Raw genomic sequence first — 23,761 nt, forward strand, 5'->3', positions numbered from 1 at the left:
ACCATTTCATTTGCAGCGACCAGTTGGAAACAGAACTAGAAGTCAGTGACGTGATGGCGTAACGTAACGCATCGTAAGCGTAAGCGTATGACGTAAGTAGCGAGCGGCGTGCAACAGGAGCTTCCACTAAACATACATATAGACAAGGCGATGCCGAGGCAAAACTACACGGAACAGAAGGATTCAGATGGAAGAGGGCGGAGGGCAAAGAAGTGGGGTTAAGGATCACAAAGGAATCAGTGCAGCAGCAGCGGCCAAAAGAGTTGGCGATTGGAATTACACACATCTATATATATAAATAGGCAAAGGAATAATATGGATAGCGATTACGAATTACGATAATTAGCATTAAATGTGCATTTTTTTGTCTCCCCCAAAAACGTAAATCAATCAGACCTTGATTGCAGTCAGAGGTAACTTTTTTTTGTGTGTGCATAGCGTAAGTACAATAACGATAAAGGAAGAAAAAAAAAACAAAACAGCGATGACTAGTAATCATAATTACCGACATAACCATTAACGTAATCCATAAAACCAAATACTATTGTATATTTTAAGTTAGGCCCGACAACGTGAAAAGATCAAAATAATATATATATGTACACAGCATACAGCATTCAGAATACAGAATGCGATTATCGATAGTTGGCAAAGTGTTATGGCAGGCATTATGCAAAACCCACCCAAAGAATAAACCTTAAATCCAAACCCAAACCATTGGATGTATGAAAACAGTCTGTTTATGCCCCGTAAATGTGTATACAGCGATCTTTGTGTGTGTGCGTGCTTGTGTGTGTGTGTGTGTTTGTGGACATTAGGTAATAACATTAACAATAATCAAGTGTTAATCTTCATGAGAGCGACAGAGTATATCAATTTGAAAAAAATGCCACAATACTATTAATTTTCATTGCAAGCGTTGCATAGTCAGATATTTACATACATTGCGGTTGATATTAAAAATTGTAATCCTATACTTTAATTATGTAACATATTTTTGGTTATTGAAAAATATAATTATTTACCTTTTGCTTTTTTCGTTTTACATTTATTTGATGCTTCAGCTGATTATTGCAGTGTCTAAAATAAAATTTGTTTTTAAATTTGATCAGCAAAACGTGACGAACTACTAATTTATTGGCCAAATTGATGGGCTTAAAAAGGTTCACGGCGACAATGCAGAGATCCATTGAGCAGTTAAAATACTGGCACATTTAATTGCAATTTAAAAATTATGATTTTGGTGCACTTTTAATACGTAATCCCGAAGTGGAGGCTCCATCAACGTTGCAGTGTCGCCACAAACGCGTGCATTTTGCATTTTAAATGCACTTGACCGCAGAGCATTCACTGTTCCGCCAGTTTTCCAGTTCCCCAGTTCCCCCCACCGGCTTGTGTAACCGGGGACCTTATCGAACCAACTCACCCGGCATCCTGCATCATCCTGGAGCACCCAGATGCCATTCAGCACCACCCTGCACCACCCTGCACCACCCTGCACCACCCTGCACCACCCAACACCATCCGAAAACCACCCGGGAATGTCGGGCTGTCGCTTATCGAACGGCAAATGCAACATGAAACCACAAAATCTGTTGCGGTTATTTAAAATCACGTTTAAATGCGAAAGTGCTGGCTGTCTCTCGCTTCGGTTGGGTTTTTCGGCCAGTATTAAAATCAACTTTTTAATGGCCGAAAGGAAAATGATTACGTATACGCCGCGTGGCCGGGGACATGGCCGAAAACTGGCCAAAGCTGTACAACTTTTGTGTGTGTGTGTTTTTTTTTCTTGTTTTTTGTTGCTCTCGTTTTTCTGACTAGCTCTAAATACCCCTTTTTTTTGCCAAAATCACATAATAATTTGTATAAACATTTGCATTATTTGCACAAGTTGACATTTTGCAGTTTTGTTTTTGTTCGTCGGCATTCGACTGAAACTTTTTGAGCTCTTTGTTTCATTTAGTTGGTTTTCAGTTTATGCATTGTTATGTTTGTTGTTTTTATCTTTTTTATTCTACTAGTTCAGTTTTTTGTTTTGCTTGTGCATCGAGGGATTTGCCAATGGGAAATTATGACTTAAATTAATACATGGAAAGTGTAATTTATTCGAGTGAATCAACTGGCAGCTGCTGCCCCAAACTGATACCCTGCATTGTTTGGGCACATAGCGCGTTGGATTAAAGTTCTTGAATTGTTAACCCAATTTACAAAAATTTTACCTTGTTCAAAAGACCAAAAATATTTTTGTATAAAATGTTAGCCATTTAGTTTTCAAAGTGGCAGCCAAAAGGAACAAGCTACCTGCGATTATTTGCACACCCCTGAATTTACACGGTATTTGCAAATAGCATTAGTTAGCCGGAGGCGTGACCTAATTAGCCTGGCCAGGGCATTACGCAGTCCATCAGTTTATTTGCAGCAAACTCAATTCCAACTTTGGCTGACTTTCAATCAATCAAATGGTTTGGTCGAGGCGGGGCAACTCCGGCCAAACTGATTTGCGGTGAGTTCCGCACGATGCAGCATGACTGCAGCACAAGTGGGCGTAGAGGCGGGGGCGTGGCTGACCACTGGAGCTGGACAGATGGGGCTAACCCGACACATTTATACATTGGCAGGAAGCGAGTGAGTGGATGCAAAGTGCAGGTGTAGCAGTATTAACTTAAATTTGCATTGCATGCTCTTAAGCCTCTTATATGAAATAAATACTTTTGTTTGTATATTTTTTGAAACTAGCTAATATTTAAACAAACGTGTATTATTTACAGGGTATGCTCTCTGCTTCAAGCTATGATCTATCCATTTCAGTGGACACTACCATTTCATCGCCACCCCACAAATTGTGGCGGTATGATTTATATACGGGGTAGAAGTACTACTACTTTTTACAACATTTCATTTTCATGCATATGTGCATATGCTGTATGCGATTGCAGTTGGCCGTTGGCCACTTCGACTATTGGCCATTTCGGTGATTATTTTTAATACATTGAAATTGTGGGTGGCATGGTTTGCGTTTCATGCTCAGATAAAAGACAACATCGATCATGACCAGTCGGAGGGAGAGCAAAACCATTCGGAACAGACCTGCGAATATTGCAATTTGACAAAGTGACAAATTCGCTGCCATTCATTTCACTGTGTGTGTGAGCAAACCAGGGTGCAGACTTGGTAGTGCCCTGTAAAAATAACAAATAATTTTATATTTGTGGAAAACTTGCTATTTTGTTAATTTACCAACAATTGCTCATATCTAAACACGCATAGCTCGAACTAATAGGTAGTAAGTCATTAGAAAAAAAGATAATATTTTCATGAATTTTCCAAGTTTTTTTCTATTCCTAGAAAAGCTGGGCATAAAATAAGTGTAAAGTGTTGCAGTATTTTTATGAGCAGCCATCAAGCGATTGGAAATTGCAGTGTCAGCCGATTAAGGCAGCAATCCGATGAATGGGAAAGTGAGCTGGTGATGTAACAGTATTCCATGGAGAAAGATGTTTATCTATCTATAGATAGTTGCCAACCGATCACATTTCCTTGAGGCGTATTATCATATCTCGTTGTTGTTTTCAAAAGCTCGAAACCGAACCGGAAAACAAGGCAGATGAGCAAGGCCAAACCACTTTTGCACCACCACCACCAGTTATGCAAATGGCCCCAAGTACAAAAGGGGTGGTCAAACACCAATCCCAATCGCATTCCCCAACTCAACCCAATTCAACCCAATTCAACCCAATTCAACCCATCCCCAAACACAACGAATCGCCAACCCATTTGAACCTTAAATAACACAGGGCAAAACCCCACTTCCGCACTTCCCTTTGGGGCTATCGCTGCTGTCCACACAAGACTAATTAAATTATGGAAATTAAATTGAATCGAGCATATTTGTTGTTTGCAGTTCATAAATTTGCGCTGCTAAAATGTCCGGAGCAGCTAATGTTTCGCCCCTTCGGCCGTCACGCCATGTAAATCATTTCACAATAAAACGCACAGCGCAGTAGCAGCAGCAACATGCAGCAGCAACAACAGCAACAGCAGCAACACACTTAATTATGACATCATTAATTTTTAATAATGACAATTTTGCGACAATAAATCACTTAACTAACACAAATGCGCCAGAGCAGCAATATGCATGAAATTAGTAAACTTTAAACAATGCGCGTGTGATTGCGAGTGTGTTTGTGTGTGTTGTGTGTCTGTGTGCGTGTGCGTGTGTGGGTGCTTGTGTGGGTGTAAGTGTCAGGATGGGGGCATCAATGGGTTAAGTTGGGCTGGATAAGCAAATAAACAGATAGACTGTCCCCATTGCCTTGTCCTGGCATTGAGTGATGCCAGCCAACAGGAGAATGTTGCCGCTGGGCGGCGATTTTGCTGCGGGGCAGTAGCAACAACAGCAGCAACTGCAGATGCAACAACAGCAGCAGCAGCAACAACTGCAGATGCAACAACAGCAGCAGCAGCAACAACTGCAGATGCAACAACAGCAGCAGCAGCAACAACTGCAGATGCAACAGCAATTGCGAGTGCGAGGGCGAGTGTCGTGCATGGGATGAATTTAATTAATCTCGCTACCGTCAGTTGCACACAATTGCAATTAACTTGCAACACTCGCATAATTACAGGCGACCTCATGTTTTGCTACTTATCAGCATCAACATTGACCCAACGACAGCAACATCCAGCTGCAATCGCTGGCAATTGCGATGGCCAGTCCATGATACCCTGTACTAGTAACCGCAGCAGCTAATAACTATAGACTATTGAACAGTTCATTTAAAGCATGCGAAAAGCAGAATCAGCTCGATAAGTTGAACATCTTAAATACATATTCTATGCATAAAGTCGTAACTATTTACTTTGTAAATATACTTTTATTAAAGCGACTATTTAACTATCTACTAACCAACTCATATGCAACTGAAATGCCTAGAAGTATGCAATGGCATTTTGTAGATGGTTTAATAGGAAATACACTTTTTAGTGATTTGGAAAGCAGTTTTTCAATTGGAAAAAACGAACTTACATGCATAATTATTTTAACGATTTTCCACAGTCGCGTATACCCGCTGTTTTTAGTTCGCAAAGGGGCATAACGAGCGACAAGCTTGCCCTGACACATGGTCTACTCTCAATCTCTCTCCCTCTCTGTCTGTCTGCCTGTCTGTCCATCCATCCATGTGTGTGTGCGTGTGTTGGTGGGTGGGTGGCTGAGTGTGTGTGCGTCTGTCTGTGTATGGGCAGTGGTTGGCTCATTGGTCATTTGGTTGCAGCTCGGTTGGTGTTAGCGGTTGCTCGTCATCGTCATCATCAAACTGCTGCTGCTGCTGATGCTGTTGTTGTTGCTGTTGTACGGCGACTGATTGCAAATGTTGTTGCTGGTGCTGCTGCTGCTGTTTGTTAATGCCTGTAGAGCACAAAGCTGCTGCCTTGTGGTCAGGAGAGGCACCTGCCGCAATGCCACCACCCCATTACCACCCATCCACCCACCGCATCGCCGACCGCCCGCCAATGTCACTGCAAATTAACATTTTGTAACGCGTTTCGGTTGCTGCCGTGTTTTCATTTTACACTTTGCACATTTGTCCACGTGTGTGTGCTTGGGTGTGTGTGTGTGTGTGCTTGGGTGTGTGTGTGTGGGTGAGACATGCATTTGACACAGGAACTGGACAAGGCAATTGCCCAGGAACCACCACCCATCGCCCACTCTGTGGCAAATTTGTTGTATTTGCGCCTGATTGCCAAATCAAATATTTGGCCTACACTGCAACAAAATGCCAAGCTTAAAAATCATGGGAATTTAAGTCAAGTTGCGTATAACTTATGAGGTTAAAGAAGGATTCAGTCATCTTAAGTTATCTTTATTTTCATATATTTTAGTTATATTTTTAGTTATATTTTTAGTTAAAAACAATGCTTAACGCATATTATTTGCTGTGTACTTTAGGCCAAGGGTCAGTAAACAGAGGGTCGACGGAGAAAAGTGTACGAAGAGTTTGGCTTCCATTTCACACGTAAATAAATAATAGACTTTCGAAAGGAGCGAAGGGCCGCCCATTTTTGGATTTCAATTTGGAAAAAAAAACTGTTTAATTTGCACAAACAAATTTGGTTCGAGTTGTGCTCACAATTCGCTGATTGTTGGGCAAATTTTGTTGATTTCTTGTTTGCTCTTGGATTGCGAAACAAACCAGCAGCATACACACACCCACACACTCAAACATACACACACAAGGGAGTCGGAAAAGAATTCATTTGGGTCAAGCACCCAATAACCAATGATAACCAATCGAACTAGACGATATTGTAATTGTAACTAGGCAGAAAAGCACACACATATTCGCTGTAAGATTTATGTATAATGAACAATGAAGCAACCAAAAAAAAATAGTTCACTTAGCGGCGTAGTAATGTAAATTTTTTTGGAGCAGCAGAAACTCCACCGAATAATCCTATATATATTATAACATATAGCGTAATTAAACCAATACACGAATATGATATATATATTCATCACATAGTGAAAACCAAAACTAAATGCTTTGTATGTTTAACGAATTAAGTAGCGAAAACCAAGGCGAACACCAAGTGTGTAGTGTGTAAAAAAAATGACAGCAAAAATATTATAGCTTAAAGATATATATATATACATATATATAGATATGTAACTCCCAGAAATCAGCTTGCCCCATTGTTGTGTGTTGAAAACCCTCGAATATTGTGCTATATACTGACATGTGTAAAAAGATTTGCAGGCCACAAATTATATATAATTATATACATACATCCCTAATGCTATATATATATATATATATAGATATATATATGTGTATATGAGGACAACAAATATACGAGTATATATAGAAGCATTCCGTTTTTTGTCTCTGCTCGGGGGCTAATCCTTGGCCAGGGAGGAAATTACCTGTAACAGCAGAACAATTACTTATTTCCGAAAGCCTTCACCTCTCATTTTCATCGCTTTCGTCGCTTTCGTCGCTTTAACACACAACAAAAGAGCCCAAGGAGGCGCAGGATAATGGAGATCCGGGGGCGTGGCACACGCTGTCGCCTACAAAAACTAATTTCCGCCACGACCACCAAACAACAATGTTTGTTTTGCTGTTTTGTCGTTCCCATAAGAGGCACAAATTAAAAATGATATCGAAGGGAAATAAGCACACTTCTGGATGCACTGGATAGGTGCTAAAAAAAATATGAAAAATATTATAAAGTAAAGGTGAGTGAGCTTACGCTTACAGCTTTTTAGGTAAGTAATATGTGCAAGTTAATCAATAAACAATAAAACCTTTCGTATTTTTGGGGCGCCCATATAATTGTTTTTGACAGCCAATTACATCAGCGAAAATCCGAGAATCGTATTGTGTAATCCATATCCCCGAATGAGCGCCCAAAAGTATGAAATCCCAGGACCCTGGCGTATAATCAAAAGCGATGTGCATGGGCCAAACAACATTTTATTTAATAGTTTGCTTTGGACACAAGACGCTCGGCAGGAAAATAAATAAATATAATAATAATAATAATAATAATAAGATGATAAAATGGATTTTCGTGTTGGCCGAGTTTATGCGTTCTGCTGCCGGACGATAAAAATCTCTTTCATTTCCCATTTGAATTTGCTGGCATATGTTTTCTCTTCCTTTTTTTTTTTCTCTTTTTTTCTACGATTGGTGGGGGGTGGGGGGGGGTCCGCGGGGAGGCTGTTATCAGGGTGTCTTATCAGGGCATAAAAAACGGCAGAGCGACGAGGACGAAATAAATGCCGGATATCCTGGCTCTGGCGCGCTGCTTCCTCCCGTTTCTGTTTCAGTTGTCCCTGTATATTTTTTTTGGATTTTTTTCTGTTTTTTTTTTGTACTTTTCTGGAGCCTCCAGGATGCGACAGCAACAGCCGTGTTAATGGGCAGCGAGCAAATTTGTTGAACAAACGCCCCCTAAGTCCCAGAGATGCTAAGTCTTGGCTTTAATAGATTTGCCGGATTTTTTCGCAGTTCGGCCTCCGGGTTCAATGGCCATTTCGGCGGCCTATCGATTATTTCCCCGCGCTTCGGTTTCGCCCTCTAATTTGCGGCTGCCGTTTTCAATTTCACGGGCAAACACAAAACCCAAAAAAAAAAAAACAAAACCAAAAAACAGGGGAGAAAACCGAAACTTGAGTGAGGGAGAGGGGAGTGTGGTGCTCTTCGCTTGATGATGACGTTCCCAGACAATTCACTTTTCCTCGCCTGCAATCGGATTACACATGCAAAACAAAAAGGAAGCACGCCGAGATTAAAGGAAGATCCCCTCCAGAAAAAACAAAAAAAAAAACAAACACAAACACAAACGAATCCTGCCCAGCTGCATTTTCAATTTCGAAACTAAAAAGCGCCACAGAATCAAATCGAAACTGGACGTCGGCCTGCGGAAAACTTTTGTGGCAGCCACACTAGTGAATGCACTTGCATCGGCTTACTTTTTGGGGGCAGAAAAACTTGGGGCAAGGATTGATGTTAACAGTCATTATTATAGCGTTGAAAATATATATAATTACGCCAAACTTGGATTCCTAAATGTTATTATATTACAATTAAATTAATATGGTCTCGATTTGAAATTCCTAATTGCTGAATTTGCAGTATGCAAATAATATAATAATATTTCTGCGCTAATTTGCAAAATACTTTATGGTTATCGATTACAGCAGCTTGTTACCAATATTTATATAATTGTTTGCAGTTATCCTATACGAGCATGTATTAAAATGCAGCATATTTTAAATTCAAAAGGTATTGAGTGAGCGAAAAAGATTGATTTCGTGCTCTGCAAAAAAAGAAAAGAAAACACACAAAACTAAATGAAAAACTAAACCACATATGAGCAATATGCAATTAGGAGTGGCAACAAATTAACGTGCGCCCGATTTCGTTTTTCTTGGGTGATTAGTTTGTGGTATTTGCAATTTTACCCCGCAACTTACCACCACCACCTTCCACTTTCGATCAGGGCGGACATCCTCTGGGGACCACAAAGCAAATGGACCCCAGTTTCGCTACGCAGGGCTGTCAAGCGCGTGGCCGGTCGGCAAATTGGAAATATGAAAACGGCAAACTGGCGGACAGTGGGGCGAGTCAACAAACCGATCGAACTCAGGTGGCAGTTGGCAGGTGGCCACCAGAACCAGAACCATAACGAGAACGAGAACGAGCACGAGAACCAGGAGCAAACGCAGAATCAAAATCAAAATCAGAGCCAGAGCCAAAGCCAAAGCCAAAGCCTGGCCTGGGTTGCTCCTGGCTGGCAAGCCGGATGTTGACGGCCAGCAGCTACAGTTGCAACAGGAAGTGGCCAAAAAATCGGGTGGCGCATGTGGGGTTAACGGGGGGAGGGGACTCCCCCTGACCAACCAGCCAAACAAAAGAGGAAATTAAAATATGCAGACCGAAAACCGCGCGTTTTGAATTTTCGCGCGCGTTTTTTGTGCCCCGCCCCCTCCCACCGCGTTTGCATAAATTCAGGGCGTGCAGTTTGCCGCCCACTATTTTTTGGTTGGAAAACATCAGCGGAGCGAGAGAGTCATGTATCATCAAAATATGCAAATCCCGGACACTCGGACATTCGGACATTGCGACTCGGATTTCGCATTCGGCCACGCTCGATTCGGTTACGGGTTACGGGTTACGGGTTACGGGTTACGGGTTACGGGTTACGGGTTACGGACTACGGACTATGGACTCCGAGCTATGGGTTACGGGTTATGGGTTATGGGTGTAAGGGCTTGGGAATCCGGTACTCGGTACTCAGGAATCGCTGTTTGCTATTTCTGGGCCCTGCCCCGTGGGCACTACTAGCAGTAAATAATGCCGACGGTTCGGTCCGCAGGAATTGTTGCCCGAAAGTCATTGCCTCGGGCTGCTGCACTGTACCCAATCCAGTTCTCCTGCTCCTCCTCCTCCTCCTCCGCCAAAAAGGTCATGTTGCCGGCTAATCAGTGGCGGTGTGTCGGTCGCTGAAAGGGGGGCAAACAGGAGGTGCTCCTTGACTTCCGTGTTGCGAATGGAAACAACTGCGCATATTTCCAGTTTGCCAGTTTCTTTGGTTAACATTATTATGCATTTTTAGCATATATAGAAATCCTTTTAAACCTTACAAACTAAATAATTTTAAATTAATTTAAAATTTAATTTTAAATAAATTCTTATACTTTAAAGTAAGTGTGTAGTCCAAGAAGCGATAAAACATAATATGCTGCCCATCAAACTCCACCGCCGAACTCTCAGTTTTCGCCACACTTGAGACACTGGCATTAAATTTAACCACAAATACAATTTCCTCACGGAACCGACCACCTTGCACCCCGTCGCCATATATACACATTCATATATATATATATATGGAATCCAGATTCCGCCACGATTTATGCACATGTTCGGTGCTCGATGTTCCGATGTTCCAATGTTACGATGTTGCGTTGTTCGGGTTGCAGCAGCAGCAGCAGGGTCGTTTCGACACGGTGGGCCAGCCAAGGGTTAAGACGGCCGACCAGGGGCATGTGGCAAAGCGATTTATGCGCTGCCAGATAGAAATCGATTGAACTATGTGGGTGGGTAGAGTGTGGATGGAGGTGGAGTGTGGCGAGTGTTTAGATTGAATGTAAACTGCACTTATGACAATGAACAAGTGACCCGCTTGCCACCCACCCACCTGGAATGCCGAGGGGCAGAAGTCGAGCACGGAAAGGTTCAGGTTCAAATCCAGCTGTGGTACAGTGGCTACTCGACGGCGGCAACGGCAGACTAAGGATCTAAGGTGTTACCGTCAAACTTTTTAAAGAAGTCGTTCTCTGTTCAAAGTTAAACTAATTATTGAATAAATATTAATATTAATTATTATTATAGATTTGTGGTAGCCTAGTGTCACTGTTTCGCTTCGGAGCTTCTGCAGCTTTTTTCAGGTGAGGAGCCACGCCCCCTTTTGCTGCACCTGCCCCGCAAACGTCGCCTTCATGCCATTGGAGAAACAGTCCATGGCTGCAGCAATTTCTATTTCTTTTTATGATTTATGGCGCTGAAATATTAGTTTTGCTTATTTCATATAGACGAGGGGCCAGTCTCGGGTGCCACGCCCCCCGCACGCCTCCGACAGCCACTTTAACCCCTTAACCCCCTCCTGCGTCCCCGGGGGCTCAGGTGGCAGCAATGGCAGCGCAGCCACGTCTGAGTTGCATAGCTCATTTTGTGTGCGGCAGTTGAGCGTTTATTATAATCGGATGGGGAGGTGGCAAAATCAAAAGTGGGTGGTGGGTGGAGCAAGGGGGGGGGGGTGTTAAGGAAAAGCCTGGCACATGCTGCCTGCCACCTGGAAATGGGAGAAGGCAACTCGGGTCGAGTTGCGGTTCTACGTTCTACGTTCCCAGATAAAATTGTTTCGATCGAGCTGCGTTGCCATCTTGCAATTGATGCAAAAATCCTTCATATCTCTATATGTATGTATGTGGTTGTGTCTGTGTGTGTGCCTGTGTGTATATGTGTGTGTGTGCATCGGATGCATCGGTGTGCTAGTGCTTGAGTTGAATGTGTTAATAAATTGCCACTTGCGGCTATTTTGCAGCCATGGCAAATTGGCTTTTATGCAATTGGCAATCGCTTGGATGCCACAAAGTATGCAAAGGCCAAAGTCACTTGTCTCCCTCAATTCTCAGCCCCGTTCCACTTATTTTGGTTCAAGTGTTTGCCATAAAATTTGATTATGACCTTTGCTAGCTAACCTAACCCCCAAGCTGTATCCTGTATCCTGTATCCTGTATACGGAGTCCTCTGGAACTGTCTGCCACTTACTCAAACGCAAATTGACGCAGGAAATGAAGCGAAGAGGGCATAAACAGGACTAAGGTATTGCACCGATGGAGATGGCAACGTGACAATTGTTGTAAAATCATGTAATTTAAATTAAATAATAATTATATATTTTATACTATAAAAGTGACAAAAAACGTATTAGTTTTTGATATTTATTGATAAGCAACTGGCATAGATATTAATATTATTGATAAGCAACTGGCATAGATATTAATATTATACTATAGTTACTTACTATAAACTTACTTTAAAATATATAAAAAATTTCCCGAATCACCTGCAATATAATTTAATTCTAAGTTTATCATGCACTTAAGCTGCCAATTGTCATCTCAATTTTTCCGGCTGAGCTCCCTGCGTTGCATGTCAATTGTCGCTTTGGCTTTCCTTTCCGCTTTTCCAGCGGGAGGCGGCTCATTAAAAACGGCAAAAGTTTAAGGCCTACTAAACACTTTTCCGCCCACTCCACACCCCCCCTCACATAAGAAGCACACACGCACATGGGGAATTTTCTTTGGCTTTTCCCGGGTGCAAGGGAGTGTTGGTTGTTATGAGTTCGCCGACGCAGTTAACATATTCATTTTGTCACACCTCGAAATATGAGCAAAGACAAAAAGGCCACCTTAAGGCGGGGGGAGGAAGAAAAGCCGGAAAAGCCGGAAAAGCTGGAAAAGCTGCTGCCTGGCCAAAGGTGCGTGTCAATAGGTTGATGTGTTTATTTGCCAGGCCAAGCAGCGATAATCGATGCGTGTGACAATTAGGGCCTGGCACAACAAAAAATTGCATTTCTCACAGGGAGTCAAGGAAAATGCGAAGCCAGGAAAAGCGAGAGTATATGAGTTTTTCACCGAGATCTTTTTCCCTGAAGGAGCCTAGGGGCGAAAATCGAAGTTTGCGCTGGAAGTGAAATTTAATTTTATGACTCATTATTTTACACACGCACACCTCGCTACACAAAGGTGTATTTTTTTTTTCTTTTTTTTTTTTTTTTTGAGCTTTGGGGCAGAGAGGCAGCCACTCACACGCGTAGCAAGGACATAAATATCGTTTGCTTGGATGGGAGGCCGTTAAATGAGCTCCGTGAGACATTTTCCGTTCCGCCTCGATTGTCAACAACCCAGGCAAAAAAAAAAAAAAAACAGCCCCCCTCCAACCCCCTGTGGCCCCATTGAACTCACGTATTTTCTCCTTGTTTATTTGGCTTATTTATTTCGCCTTAGCTGCCGTCGTTTTATGCACACTTTCACTTTTACTTGCCCTAACAATTGCCTTTTGTGTCTCCACGTGCATGAGTGTGTGTGTGTGTGTGTGAGTGCTGGGTACACTTGTGTGCGTCATGCAGGACCTCCTTAGCATGTGTGTGTGTGTGTGAATTCGGAATCAGCGGGGAGTCGTGTCTATTTAAATCGAAGCGAAATCAATTTTGGGACTCGCGTTTTATGCACAAGGCAAACATAAAAAGCGCGCATGAAGACAGCTTAACCTTTCGTTCCCGCTGGAAAAAGAAACCCCCTTTTATCCATTGAAACCCCCGCCCCCGCATTACCCACTTAAATGGCAAGTGGTGCAGGAGGGGGAGGAGCGGACTGAAGTGGTTTCAGTAGCTGATGCATTCACATTTGAGCACATTGTTGACAATTGAAATGTTCTGTGTGTGCGCTCGTGTTTGAACTGCTTAACGGCGGCCAGAGGCGTCGTTTCCATGGGGGATTCGCTTAAGCGGCGTTAACTCGCTCCTTCATGCTAAATATTAAATTATGATAATAACCATTGAGTGGCTTAACGTATTGTGTGTAGCGAACTTTCGGGTAGTTGTATCTCTAGGCTTAGCAACCACCAAGAATATAAGTTTATTGATTAACATAAAAGCAGCACATGCAAGTTGCCCCCTTTTTGGTTTTCACTCCAAAGCCAGCTGATTCACCCGTGCAAATGTGTGACCTTCTGCCACCACCACCCCCCCTAACAACACTCGTCCTTTTCAAAAAAACCCCCACCCCTCCCTTGAGTTGCTTGTGCAAAAATAATCGCATTTCCGATTCGCGATTTGTGATTAGCGTGCGATAAACATTCGCTCGCTGCCTTTGTGCGTTTTCTTTATGTTGCCACCGATTTTGCCATAAACGGGTATATCCCAGACGTACCCCCCCCAAGTAACCCCCAAATAACCCCCTGTTTACTGGGGCATAAATATTACACGTTGACTTCAAGTGAATTGGAAACTTTTATTTATTTACCTGGCGCATTCTTACTTGATTCTATTTATGCTGTCGCATTTGGAGCGTTTTGTTCGATTTTTGTTTATGCGGTGATAAAAGTGTTTTCGCCCCTTCTCTCGACCCATTTTGCACATTCCCAGCAACACGATGACGACTTGAATTTTCAATTAAAAAAAAAACTTTGTATGCGGTGTTTTTGGGGCGGTGGGGGGGTTGCAGGGTGGACATTTCTGAATGGTTATTCATAAGCACGCTGCCGGGCCATGAATCAATGCTGAAAGTCCAAAAGTCCAATGCAGGGGTTTTGCAAACGGAGGGTGTCGTCGTCTGGCCAAGTGACAGTCATTGTAGCAGAAATTATTCCACTAAAATGTTATCAGTATTCTCTTGAACTTTGGCCCACCAAGGGTTAGGCTTCCAGAAGCGAGGAGTTGTGATCGCTGTCGTGCGTGATTCTTTCAGAACTTCCTGCGAACTAATAAAAAGGTCTACCAAATGATATTTCATCAGTTTTGAATATACTTCGTACATTCAGAATATAGATAAATATGTATTTATTATGTCTACATAGTTTGCAATAGTATTTCACTTAGTGACTAAAAGTAAGTAGAAGCTACCGAACTTTTATGCACTCTTTGCGCAACTCACGATTTCATCTCTTGGCGCCTCGAACACTTTCATGTTGCTGACAGAGGCGGCAACATTATCGCCAGCAACATTATTCATTATCGTTTACCAGCTGCCCCGCCCCCTTCCCTCCCCTCCAGCCCACGCTGCTTTTGGCCATTTCAAGTCGGTGACATTGCAACAGATACTTCTGCGCTGCCTCAAGTTTGGCTTCCTGCCACCCTGCCACGCCCACCCGCATCGCACGCTGTGCCCAATGAAGCCAGGGCCGCCCACTTTTAAGTCAGAGCTCTGGACAAAGTTTTGCGTGCTGTGAAAAAATAATAATAATAAAGGACGAGCAGGACTACAAAACAGTTCCCAGGCAAGTAAAGTAAAGTAAAGTAAAGTAAAGTAAAGTAAAGCCCAAGCACAGACGCATCTCGGTTGGGCTGGAAAACTTCCGTTTCGAGTTGTGGCCTGGAAATTGGCAACTGCAATCAAGTGGAAGGATCCAATGGAATACGGTCGTGGGTTCCGAAAGCCGGCCAATAAATATGAAATTAATCTGGCTGTGTATTACCAGGATAAAGCCCCCCAAAAATGTGCATAGAAACGGATGACAAATGGGTGCTCACTTTGAGGGCAAATTTGTAAATTTTTGCCGATCATTAAAAAGTATATAATTACATATATATTTTGTATTAGCTGTGTAATATATATTTTTTTTTATGTCATATAAATTTACATTAATTCTTAGCTGACTTTTAAAGGAGTAGCACAAGTGGCGTATTCCTGAGGAGTTTTAAATTATTGTTGCTGTTGACCAGGCAGCTGCAACATTTCAAATTTCGTATCCTGCGTGCGGACATATCGCCCCGGCTTTCTCCCGTTTTTCCCCCGCTTTTCACCCGCTTTTCCCCCCGCTTTTCCACCATTTTCCCAGACAGATTTTCATAGCTGGCACAGTTTGAGCCTTGAATATTTTGCATTTATGCAAAAGGCAGCAGACAAAAAGAAGATTCTAATAGAGCACAGCTTGCTGTGGACCAAGAAGAAGCAGAATGGCCGAAGGAGAAGGCGCCATCTGCCACGCCCACTGGGCAAAAAGTTGCAACTTTTGTGTTGCGTGCGGTTTTTGCAGTGACATTTTCGTAGATTTCGCTGTGAGTCTTTGGGGGAAAAATGGCAAGAGTGTTGGGAAATGGGAAATGGGTCCAGAATTGTACTTGAAATACATTTCAGCGAATTTATGTTGACTGGACGCAGTAATTTTCGTTCTTCGCTAAAAGCGAAAGTCGAAACCTAAAAACCGCAGTAATATCATTAAATGGTCACGGTATTGATTCATCTGGGTATTGCATACGATCCGGGTTTTCTCCAGAAGTCTCTTGGGTTAAGGTGACGACTTGGTGGGGAAAACCAGAATAAGAGTTTCCCGGGCAGCTATCACTAATTCACGATTAGCTGGCCACCAACAGTTATCAAACCTGATCTTACAGCCAATAGATTTAGTCAGGGGAATAATAAATCAATGTGTATTTAAATATGGCTTTTCTTTGTTTACACTTAAAGTCTTATGTTTAAACAGCAAGAGGGTAAGAATAAATCTACACAGAGTATGCAAAAATATGTATTTGCAATGAATTTACTTACAATTAAATAATAATAAAAAAGAAACATATGAACAACTTAATAACACCAATTCAAAGAAATTCTTCTTTTCATCTCGCTATTAAAATAATTTGTATTAAGGTTTTTTGTGTTTTTCTTTTTTTTTTGGTTTAATCCTCTTATCAAGCGATTGTGCTGCATATATTTGCAAAATAAACACAAAGAGAATCGGTCATTCTCCAAATGCGAATACGAATGCTCACACTTTTCCCGGCTTTACGACCTGATAACTGAAAAAAAAAAAAGAAATACGAGTATGCAATGCAATCTGGTGGATTTTTGCGGTGCAAGTTAAATGGCACTCGTTGGCGAATATAATTACGAGTATTTTATTGAATTTATTGAGCGACTGGAAGAGCGACTGGAAGGCGGCAACGGGTTTTCCCGCCCAGCCGCAATCAATGAGAATCGATCGCAGCTAATCAACGCAGTCGCGCTGATGGAAAAGCCAACGCCAACGCCAAATCCAAAGCCAAAGCCATAGTCAATCTCCCAGATTCAAAAGCTTCCGAGGGTCGCGGCTTGAGGTTGCCGATCGCCAGAGATCAGTAGTTGATTGCCAGCGCCCGGGGACGCAGCTTTGCCAGCGACTCGATAATCAAATCGGAGCGGAAAATAGGAAAATCGAACACTGATAGCAAGCAGGCAGATGGGAAAACCTCGCAAAATGCTCCTGCTTATACCGCTTTTCCTGGCCCTCTTGGGGGCTGAGGCCCAGCAATTTGGCAGTGAGTTCTCCCCCTGAAAAGCCATCTAAGTGAGCCATTTCTAATCCATTTTCCTAAACCCCAAATTTAGAAGCCATCATGCATTTTGGCAACTGCAACTCGGTGGAATTCGGTAGGGGCACCTGCATCGAGAAGAAGGACTGCGATTTCTATGCCGTCGATAAGCTTATGGAGTTGGCCAGCAAACAGCAGTGTTTCTCCCGCCAGCGACCCGATTTGGTAAGTATTTAATACTATATATGTATATTCGCCCGATGTTCAGCAAACACGTTTCGCACCATTAACCAGTTTTCCACGCTACGTGGAGATCTTCTTCATCTGAAAAATTGCTTTTTATTAGCATTTACAGCTAACTGATAATTTATTAGCCGTCCGTTTATTTACGTCTTACGGAAAAGACAAAAGAAAATCGTGTGCAGCGTAACTCAATTAATACAACTTATTTTGCGACTGTGTACAAAAATGTTTTTAGTACAATTCTTTGAGTAAACTGCAATTTGAGGTTGTAGAGAAAATCATACTTTTAGAAAAAAATAAATAGAAAATGCTTATATACGACTAAGAATTACAAACGATGATTGATTTATAGTTTGTAAATTTGACCCAAAATAATTAAACAGTTTAGTTTATAGTCTTTATTTGCAATTTGAGGTTGTAGACAAAATCACACTTTTAGAAAAAGAAACAGAAAATGCTTAAATACGACTAAAAATTACAAACGATGTTTGACTTATAGTTTGTAAATTTAACCCAAAATAATTAAACAGCTTAGTTTATAGTCCTAATTTGCCAAAAATGTGAATATTTATATGCATATTAATTCTAAACTCTAAAAACATCCAATTGATTTCCCATCAGGTGTGTTGCCCCCGTGAGACGAATATTATACCGCCACTGGGGCCCAGGATCAGCAATGAGACCACCAACATCACAACAGCGGCGGTGAGCAACAACACCACTCCGCTGAAGCTGCTGGCCCGGACCACGCCACGCCCACCCAGCGGCATTGACCAGTTGCCCCAGCATCCGTACTGCGGCTCCGCCTTTTCGTTCCGCCTGGTGGGTGGTCATAATACCGGACTGTTCGAGTTCCCGTGGACCACGCTGCTGGAGTACGACACCGTGGGCGGTGGCAAGGACTACGCCTGTGGCGCATCCTTTATCGCCCAGCGATGGCTCGTAACGGCCGCCCATTGCATCCACACGTTTGGCCGGAACCTCACGGCCGCCATTTTGGGTGAATGGAATCGGGACACCGATCCGGATTGCGAGAACGATCTGAATGGCGTGCGTGAGTGTGCGCCGCCGCACATCCGGGTGACCATCGATCGGATACTGCCGCATGCGCAGTACTCGACTGTGAACTATCGTAACGATATAGCCCTGCTGCGATTGTCACGTCCGGTGAACTGGCTGCAGATGCAGTATCTGGAGCCCGTCTGTTTGCCACCGCAGAGGGGCAGGTATGCCGATCAGTTGGCCGGCTCGGCTGCCGATGTTTCTGGCTGGGGCAAAACGGAGTCCAGTGGCAGCAGCAAGATCAAGCGAAAGGCGATGCTGCACATACAGCCGCAGGATCAGTGCCAGGAGGCCTTCTACAAGGACTCCAAGATTATGCTCTCCGATAGTCAGATGTGTGCTGGCGGCGAGATTGGCGTCGACTCCTGCGGCGGCGACTCCGGCGGTCCACTGACCGTGGAGGCCAACACGCCAAGTGGCAATCGGTATGTGTATCTGGCTGGAGTCGTCTCCATTGGAAGGGAAAAATGTGGCACCGCCTTGTTTTCCGGTGTTTACACCCGGGTCAGCAGCTACATGGACTGGATAGAGAGCACCATTCGGGCCAATCGCGTTTGAGTGAGTTTCGGTTACCGTTTCCGTTTCCGTTTCCGGTTTGTGTTGGGCTGCCATCACTCAAAGTCAAACTCATTGTGCGAGAGATTGTTAATGAGAATAAAAGCATTTTTTTTTTCAAATACATATGATATTTATAACATTTTTTATGCCATCTAAAAAAAAGCCCAGTCCAAATCCCCTTGTTAATTGTGCAGACAGCGTATTTGACGGTGACTTATGGGCAACGGTGCGTATGAAATGGTAAAGCAGCTACCACATGGGGTTTCCCCCAGGAAGGTTTTCCCTCTCGCTTTTTTTTGTCTCGTTTGGCTGGTCGTCATATCACTGACGTCACTGATTTCCGGCATGCAATTTACTAAACATGTCGAGCTACTATCGCCTACAATCTCGATTTGGGTCCCAGATTAAACTGTTTGCCCATGACACCCAAACGCTTAAAATGATGATGATGTTGGTAACGTCAGATGGCTCCGATTTTCAGCGGAAATATACTGGTGACATATGGAGTGTACTTTGAAAGCTGCTGATTTTCTTTTACAACGCTCTATTACTAATTTGTAGTGAATGTGAACTCTGCGCCTCCAAGTGAATCATAGGAACCAAACTAAATTTTACAGAAAATTCAGTGAATAACCCAATTCTTTCTCTCTTTAGTTCTAATTAATAATTAATTTTAGTTCTAATTAATATGTGGAAGGCTAGACTGATTTCACTGCAACCTTTTCTTTTTACAGAATTTACTGTGTTCCCCTTACATCGAGCAATTTGTGTAACTTTCTGGTCAATATGAACTTTTTACTTTTTGCAGCTTATTCAGAGTTATCTGTGGGCAACCTAGTTGTTGCATAAATATCTTCTCTTATGCCTTGGCAAACATACATAATGTAATACACGGGCGGCGACACCATTCTTTGTTATCTTTATCGACATCGGTTTATTACTTATCATTATTACTAGCTACAAAATAAATATTGTAATAAATACTTTGATCGGTCACATTGTGACGCAACTACGACTAAAATAAGTTAGCTTACGACTAGGTTACAACAAAAAAAAAAAAACATGTCTACTACTAAAATGGGAGATTTTCTTTTCGGTGCTCAGGTGCTCAGGTGCTGCGTCCAAAGATGACGGCGCGACGACATCGATCCCGGTGATCCCTCATTTTGCCGGCGGGACAGGGTTTCGTGAGCCTGCGTGAGACGAGGAGCTGGCTGGTGAGTGGCTTGGTATGCGGATTGTAGAAGATCAGGCGGCGGGCTTCCGTAGTCCGTGGACTCTGGGCCAAGATCATGGCCAGAACGACAAAGGTCAGGATGAGCAGACGTTGGACTTGCATTGCAAATGGATGTTATAAAATCTATTCCGTTTGTTTTTTTTCTTTTTTTTTGTACACGTTCTATGAATACTCGTTACAGTGTTGGTTGGTAAGTTGGTAGTTTTCGTCGCGATTTAATACTTTTCGTGGGTGTTCGATCCGCTTGGGAGTCGCTTTTATGACTGCCGTTGCTCTCGGGGCTTGTGCCTGCCGATATTCAACGCCGATAGCCAAAGACGGCGACCGCCGGCCCGCATATTGATAAGATAAGTCCCGAAAGGTATTCCGCTGGCACGCGATAAGATATTGGCGCTATAGCCGCAACCCTCGCTTGCCCATATGTATTCATATGTATACCTACTTACTTACTTGCCTATTGTCTGCGGTCCGCAATTCGTGTGGGCTGCCCCTGGTACTACGTTACTATGGAACTGGTACTCGAACACCATTGGCTGCTATTTTCGATCCTCGCCATGACGAAAGCGCAGGGGAATTTACGATCGATATAGTAAAATTCCACCGTCATGCGTCGGCGCCCCCAAAAGCAACAGCAGTGTGGAGCTAGTGTCCCTGGGCACTTCGTCATCGGGTGGATCACTGACCACCGCTCTTATCGGTGACGCCCCATCCGGTGGGATCCACGTTGGAGATACGTCCCTGGTTCAGCCTGAAACTATGCAGTGCCAACTGCTGCTGTCTGCATTCTAGAACGATGTAGAAATCAGTGTTCTCGAGGCCTTTCGACTTGTCAAGTATTCTTTACAGCCGTTTTATCAGCCAGCGAAAGATAGTTAAGAGCTCATTAGAATGGTAGAACTTTAAATATATAATGTATTGAGTGTGGTTTCTAAGCTTGGCTTAGACAAAGTGTATAAGTTTGGCTTAGACAAAGTGTATAAGTTTGGCTCAGCCAAAGAGTCTCAGTTTGGTTTAACCAAAAAATCTAACTTTGGCTTAGCCAAAAAATCTAACTTTGGCTTAGCCAAAGAGTCTCAGTTTGGCTTAGCCAAAGAGTCTTGGAAATAATCACAGCTCTAAAGAGCTTCATCCATAATTTCCCAGGAAATAGAAAATCGATGAAACATATTTAATGCACTTCTTTTTCACGATTTCCCCACTCTAAACAAAGTTGAAACGAAAACCTTTCAGTGTTGGTAAGGTGCAAAGTTGTTGTGGTCAGTTGTGAAATTGGTAATTCATTCAGTAATTAACTCGCCACCAGCTGACATGTCGATAAGGCACGTTGATGTATCTGAATCGAAGCCGAATCACCTGCACCATCTGATGCCTGATTAGTCGCCGGCCCCTCCCCCAGCTGACGTAGCGGTACAAAGTTTGGCGGACGTCTGACCAGCGGCCCTTGTTCGCCGATCCGCCCATCTGCCCAGCGTATGTATGGTACATATGTGAAAACATTTTCCGATCTTGACGAGCCTTTTGGCACTTTCGAGTGATCGATAGACGATCGCCGACTGTGACGCATGAAAAAGTACGTTTATCCGCATTAAATTGACGGCGATGGATTTTATTTTTGTTAATGGGCTTGAGTTAGGGAGCAAACATGGGATACGACTCAGAAATACGGGCATCTAGTTATAAAATCATCATAACATCGTAAGAAGCATTAACAAGATTTTTGCCAATTTCCATTGATTTAATTAGATTGGAAATTTAAATACGACACATTTAAACAATTACTCTTAAGGTTGTGACCAAAAAACGGATTATTTTAGTACGGAAATTCTGGGAACACTGGAGGAGCTGATTATGATCGCCTGTTAACAATAATCTATTATTTTACCATTAAATTCCAATAAAAACGTACATTTTATAAGCAACGTCTTTTTTCGGTTTAAAGTAAAGTTAAAGAAAAGAAGTTCCAGAAGCCGACAAACAAAGCCCAGTTTGCAAAACATAGAGTTCGCATTTTTGAATACAGTTCGCTTGGGAATTCAATTCATATGTTATTTGTTGAGTATGTTATTTGTTCGGAGCAATTGAAAAATGCAAATGAATTATATTTTAATAATGAAACTAATTTACGGCACCTATCACTCCTAAACTACGCTACCTGATAGAATTATGGCTGAACAACGATAACGGCGGTATAAATTTTGGGGAAAGGAGTCATAGGCAACCACCTGTTGCAGGTGAGAACGATTAATGTCCGATAATTGGCCAGCGAAGGCGTTTGCGTCAAGTCGGCATTATAATGGTAAATCAAATATTTCCGATTCCACTCGAGGAGCTGATATCATATATACGCTATTATAGAAATCCCCAGCCTAATGCACATTTAAGTGATAAGAAACAGAGTTCAGCCTATAGCATCCTATATGCATATAGGATATAGCATATAGAATATATCTTATCCTTGGAATGCAACCATAATATGCACACTCACTCTTGTCGACTGGCAATCAATTGAAAGTGCATTCTGCAATTCACACACTGGAAAACACATGAAAAAAATAAATAAACACTCTAACTAAACGGTGGATTTGGTTTTTTTTATTAAAATGTGTAGTGTGCGAGGCAGATAAATAGGATAAATAAATAGGGTTTTGTTGAGAGAGTGCGAGATTCGTTCGATGATTGGACTTGGTTTCACTTCGGATCACTTCAGCAGCGCACGCCATCTGCAAAATACACACAACACTGATTAGTATTTTTCACACTTAAACGTGACAAAGGCGATTACGGTGCGTATACGTAATGCGTATGCGCGATATCCGTCAAAATGCAACACCCACCTGCATTGTAAGCTATGATGCGCCGGCAATTGCCACGATGATCCAGCATGTGGCACTTGGGGCAGGTCTTCTCCATGCCATGCGTTGCCAGGATCTGGCCGCGATGTATGCCATTCGGCTTCAGGAAGATCACGCGACGGGATTCACTGGGAGTTGGGGCACAAAACACGACCACGGCCCAAAGGCAAAGCGAGTACAGAAGCAGCTGGTGCATCGACATCATCTCTCTCTTGTCAATGGGGTTATATTTATACTGTATATATATATGTATATATACTTATAGTATAGAGACGTAACTCCAAAAAGGGCGCGATAAACAAAAAGTTGAGCTAACCAAGTGGCTTGCTCCAGTGCCGGCAGTTAACTGATTTTATACAAGCTTCGGGTAGCACTTCTTAAGTGCTCTGCCCGCTTGTCTTTTCATTGAGTTGATAAACTGGCTACAGGGTGTTCTGGCCCATTCTTCGGTTGAAGCGCCCATAGATTTACCCGACTGCTAGTACAGCACCCTGTTTCTCGCATGGGCTACCAGGGGAAAATCTTATCTGGGCCTCCATGCCATTTGCAATCTGTGTAATTGAGTGCTTCGCTGGCCCAGCACTGATTTCGATTCCCGCCCGATGCGAAGTCGAGCAGTTGCCTAGGGATCGGTTTGAGCATGGGTATCTGGAAACATGGGGACACGTTCCCATAACCGTGTGTACTTCAGCACGGACCCGATAATATCATCATGGGTGAGTCTCTT

General features: G+C 42.8%; 3 protein-coding genes across 4 annotated transcripts in view; 2 read left to right on the forward strand and 1 right to left on the reverse strand.

Moving 5' to 3' along the window:
- Positions 1–4,117, forward strand: part of LOC6525948 (carbonic anhydrase-related protein 10) — a 50,401-nt gene extending 46,284 nt beyond the window's left edge. The window contains exon 9 of the mRNA XM_002101732.3: positions 17–4,117. Within this exon, the coding sequence (XP_002101768.1) occupies positions 17–39 (23 nt within the window). The 3' untranslated portion in view covers positions 40–4,117. The remainder of the gene's footprint in view (positions 1–16) is intronic.
- Positions 4,118–16,894: 12,777 nt separating this feature from the next.
- Positions 16,895–19,068, forward strand: LOC6525949 (serine protease easter). The gene is made up of 3 exons (XM_002101733.4): positions 16,895–17,088; positions 17,159–17,307; positions 17,947–19,068. Exons 1-3 carry the CDS (start codon positions 17,010–17,012, stop codon positions 18,943–18,945), a joined length of 1,227 nt encoding a protein of 408 aa, XP_002101769.2. The 5' UTR covers positions 16,895–17,009; the 3' UTR covers positions 18,946–19,068.
- Positions 19,069–19,855: 787 nt separating this feature from the next.
- Positions 19,856–23,390, reverse strand: LOC6525950. Of its 2 annotated transcripts, none has more exons than XM_002101734.4 (2): positions 23,017–23,390; positions 19,856–20,277 (listed from the first exon to the last, which is right to left on the reverse strand). In XM_002101734.4, the coding sequence occupies exons 1-2, from the start codon at positions 23,237–23,239 to the stop codon at positions 20,054–20,056; spliced, it is 447 nt and encodes a 148-aa protein (XP_002101770.2). In that variant the 5' UTR covers positions 23,240–23,390; the 3' UTR covers positions 19,856–20,053. The 2 variants fall into 2 exon arrangements, with proteins under 2 accessions (XP_002101770.2, XP_015046557.1); XM_015191071.3 differs by lacking the exon at positions 19,856–20,277 and adding an exon at positions 22,753–22,902 and having other exon boundaries at positions 23,017–23,384.
- Positions 23,391–23,761: the final 371 nt, after the last annotated feature.

The sequence above is a fragment of the Drosophila yakuba genome, chromosome X (assembly GCF_016746365.2).
Source record: "Drosophila yakuba strain Tai18E2 chromosome X, Prin_Dyak_Tai18E2_2.1, whole genome shotgun sequence".
Taxonomy (NCBI): domain Eukaryota; kingdom Metazoa; phylum Arthropoda; class Insecta; order Diptera; family Drosophilidae; genus Drosophila; species Drosophila yakuba.

Excerpts from the sequence above, each read along its gene's own strand:
- LOC6525949 (XM_002101733.4), top strand. The coding sequence starts at position 17,010 with ATGGGAAAACCTCGCAAAATGCTCCTGCTTATACCGCTTTTCCTGGCC. Across the intron at positions 17,089-17,158 it reads TGAGGCCCAGCAATTTGGCA|AAGCCATCATGCATTTTGGC; the intron begins GTGAGTTCTCCC and ends CCCCAAATTTAG. Across the intron at positions 17,308-17,946 it reads CCCGCCAGCGACCCGATTTG|GTGTGTTGCCCCCGTGAGAC; the intron begins GTAAGTATTTAA and ends ATTTCCCATCAG.
- LOC6525950 (XM_002101734.4), bottom strand. The coding sequence starts at position 23,239 with ATGATGTCGATGCACCAGCTGCTTCTGTACTCGCTTTGCCTTTGGGCC. Across the intron at positions 20,278-23,016 it reads CATCATAGCTTACAATGCAG|TCCAACGTCTGCTCATCCTG; the intron begins GTGGGTGTTGCA and ends TTGCAATGCAAG.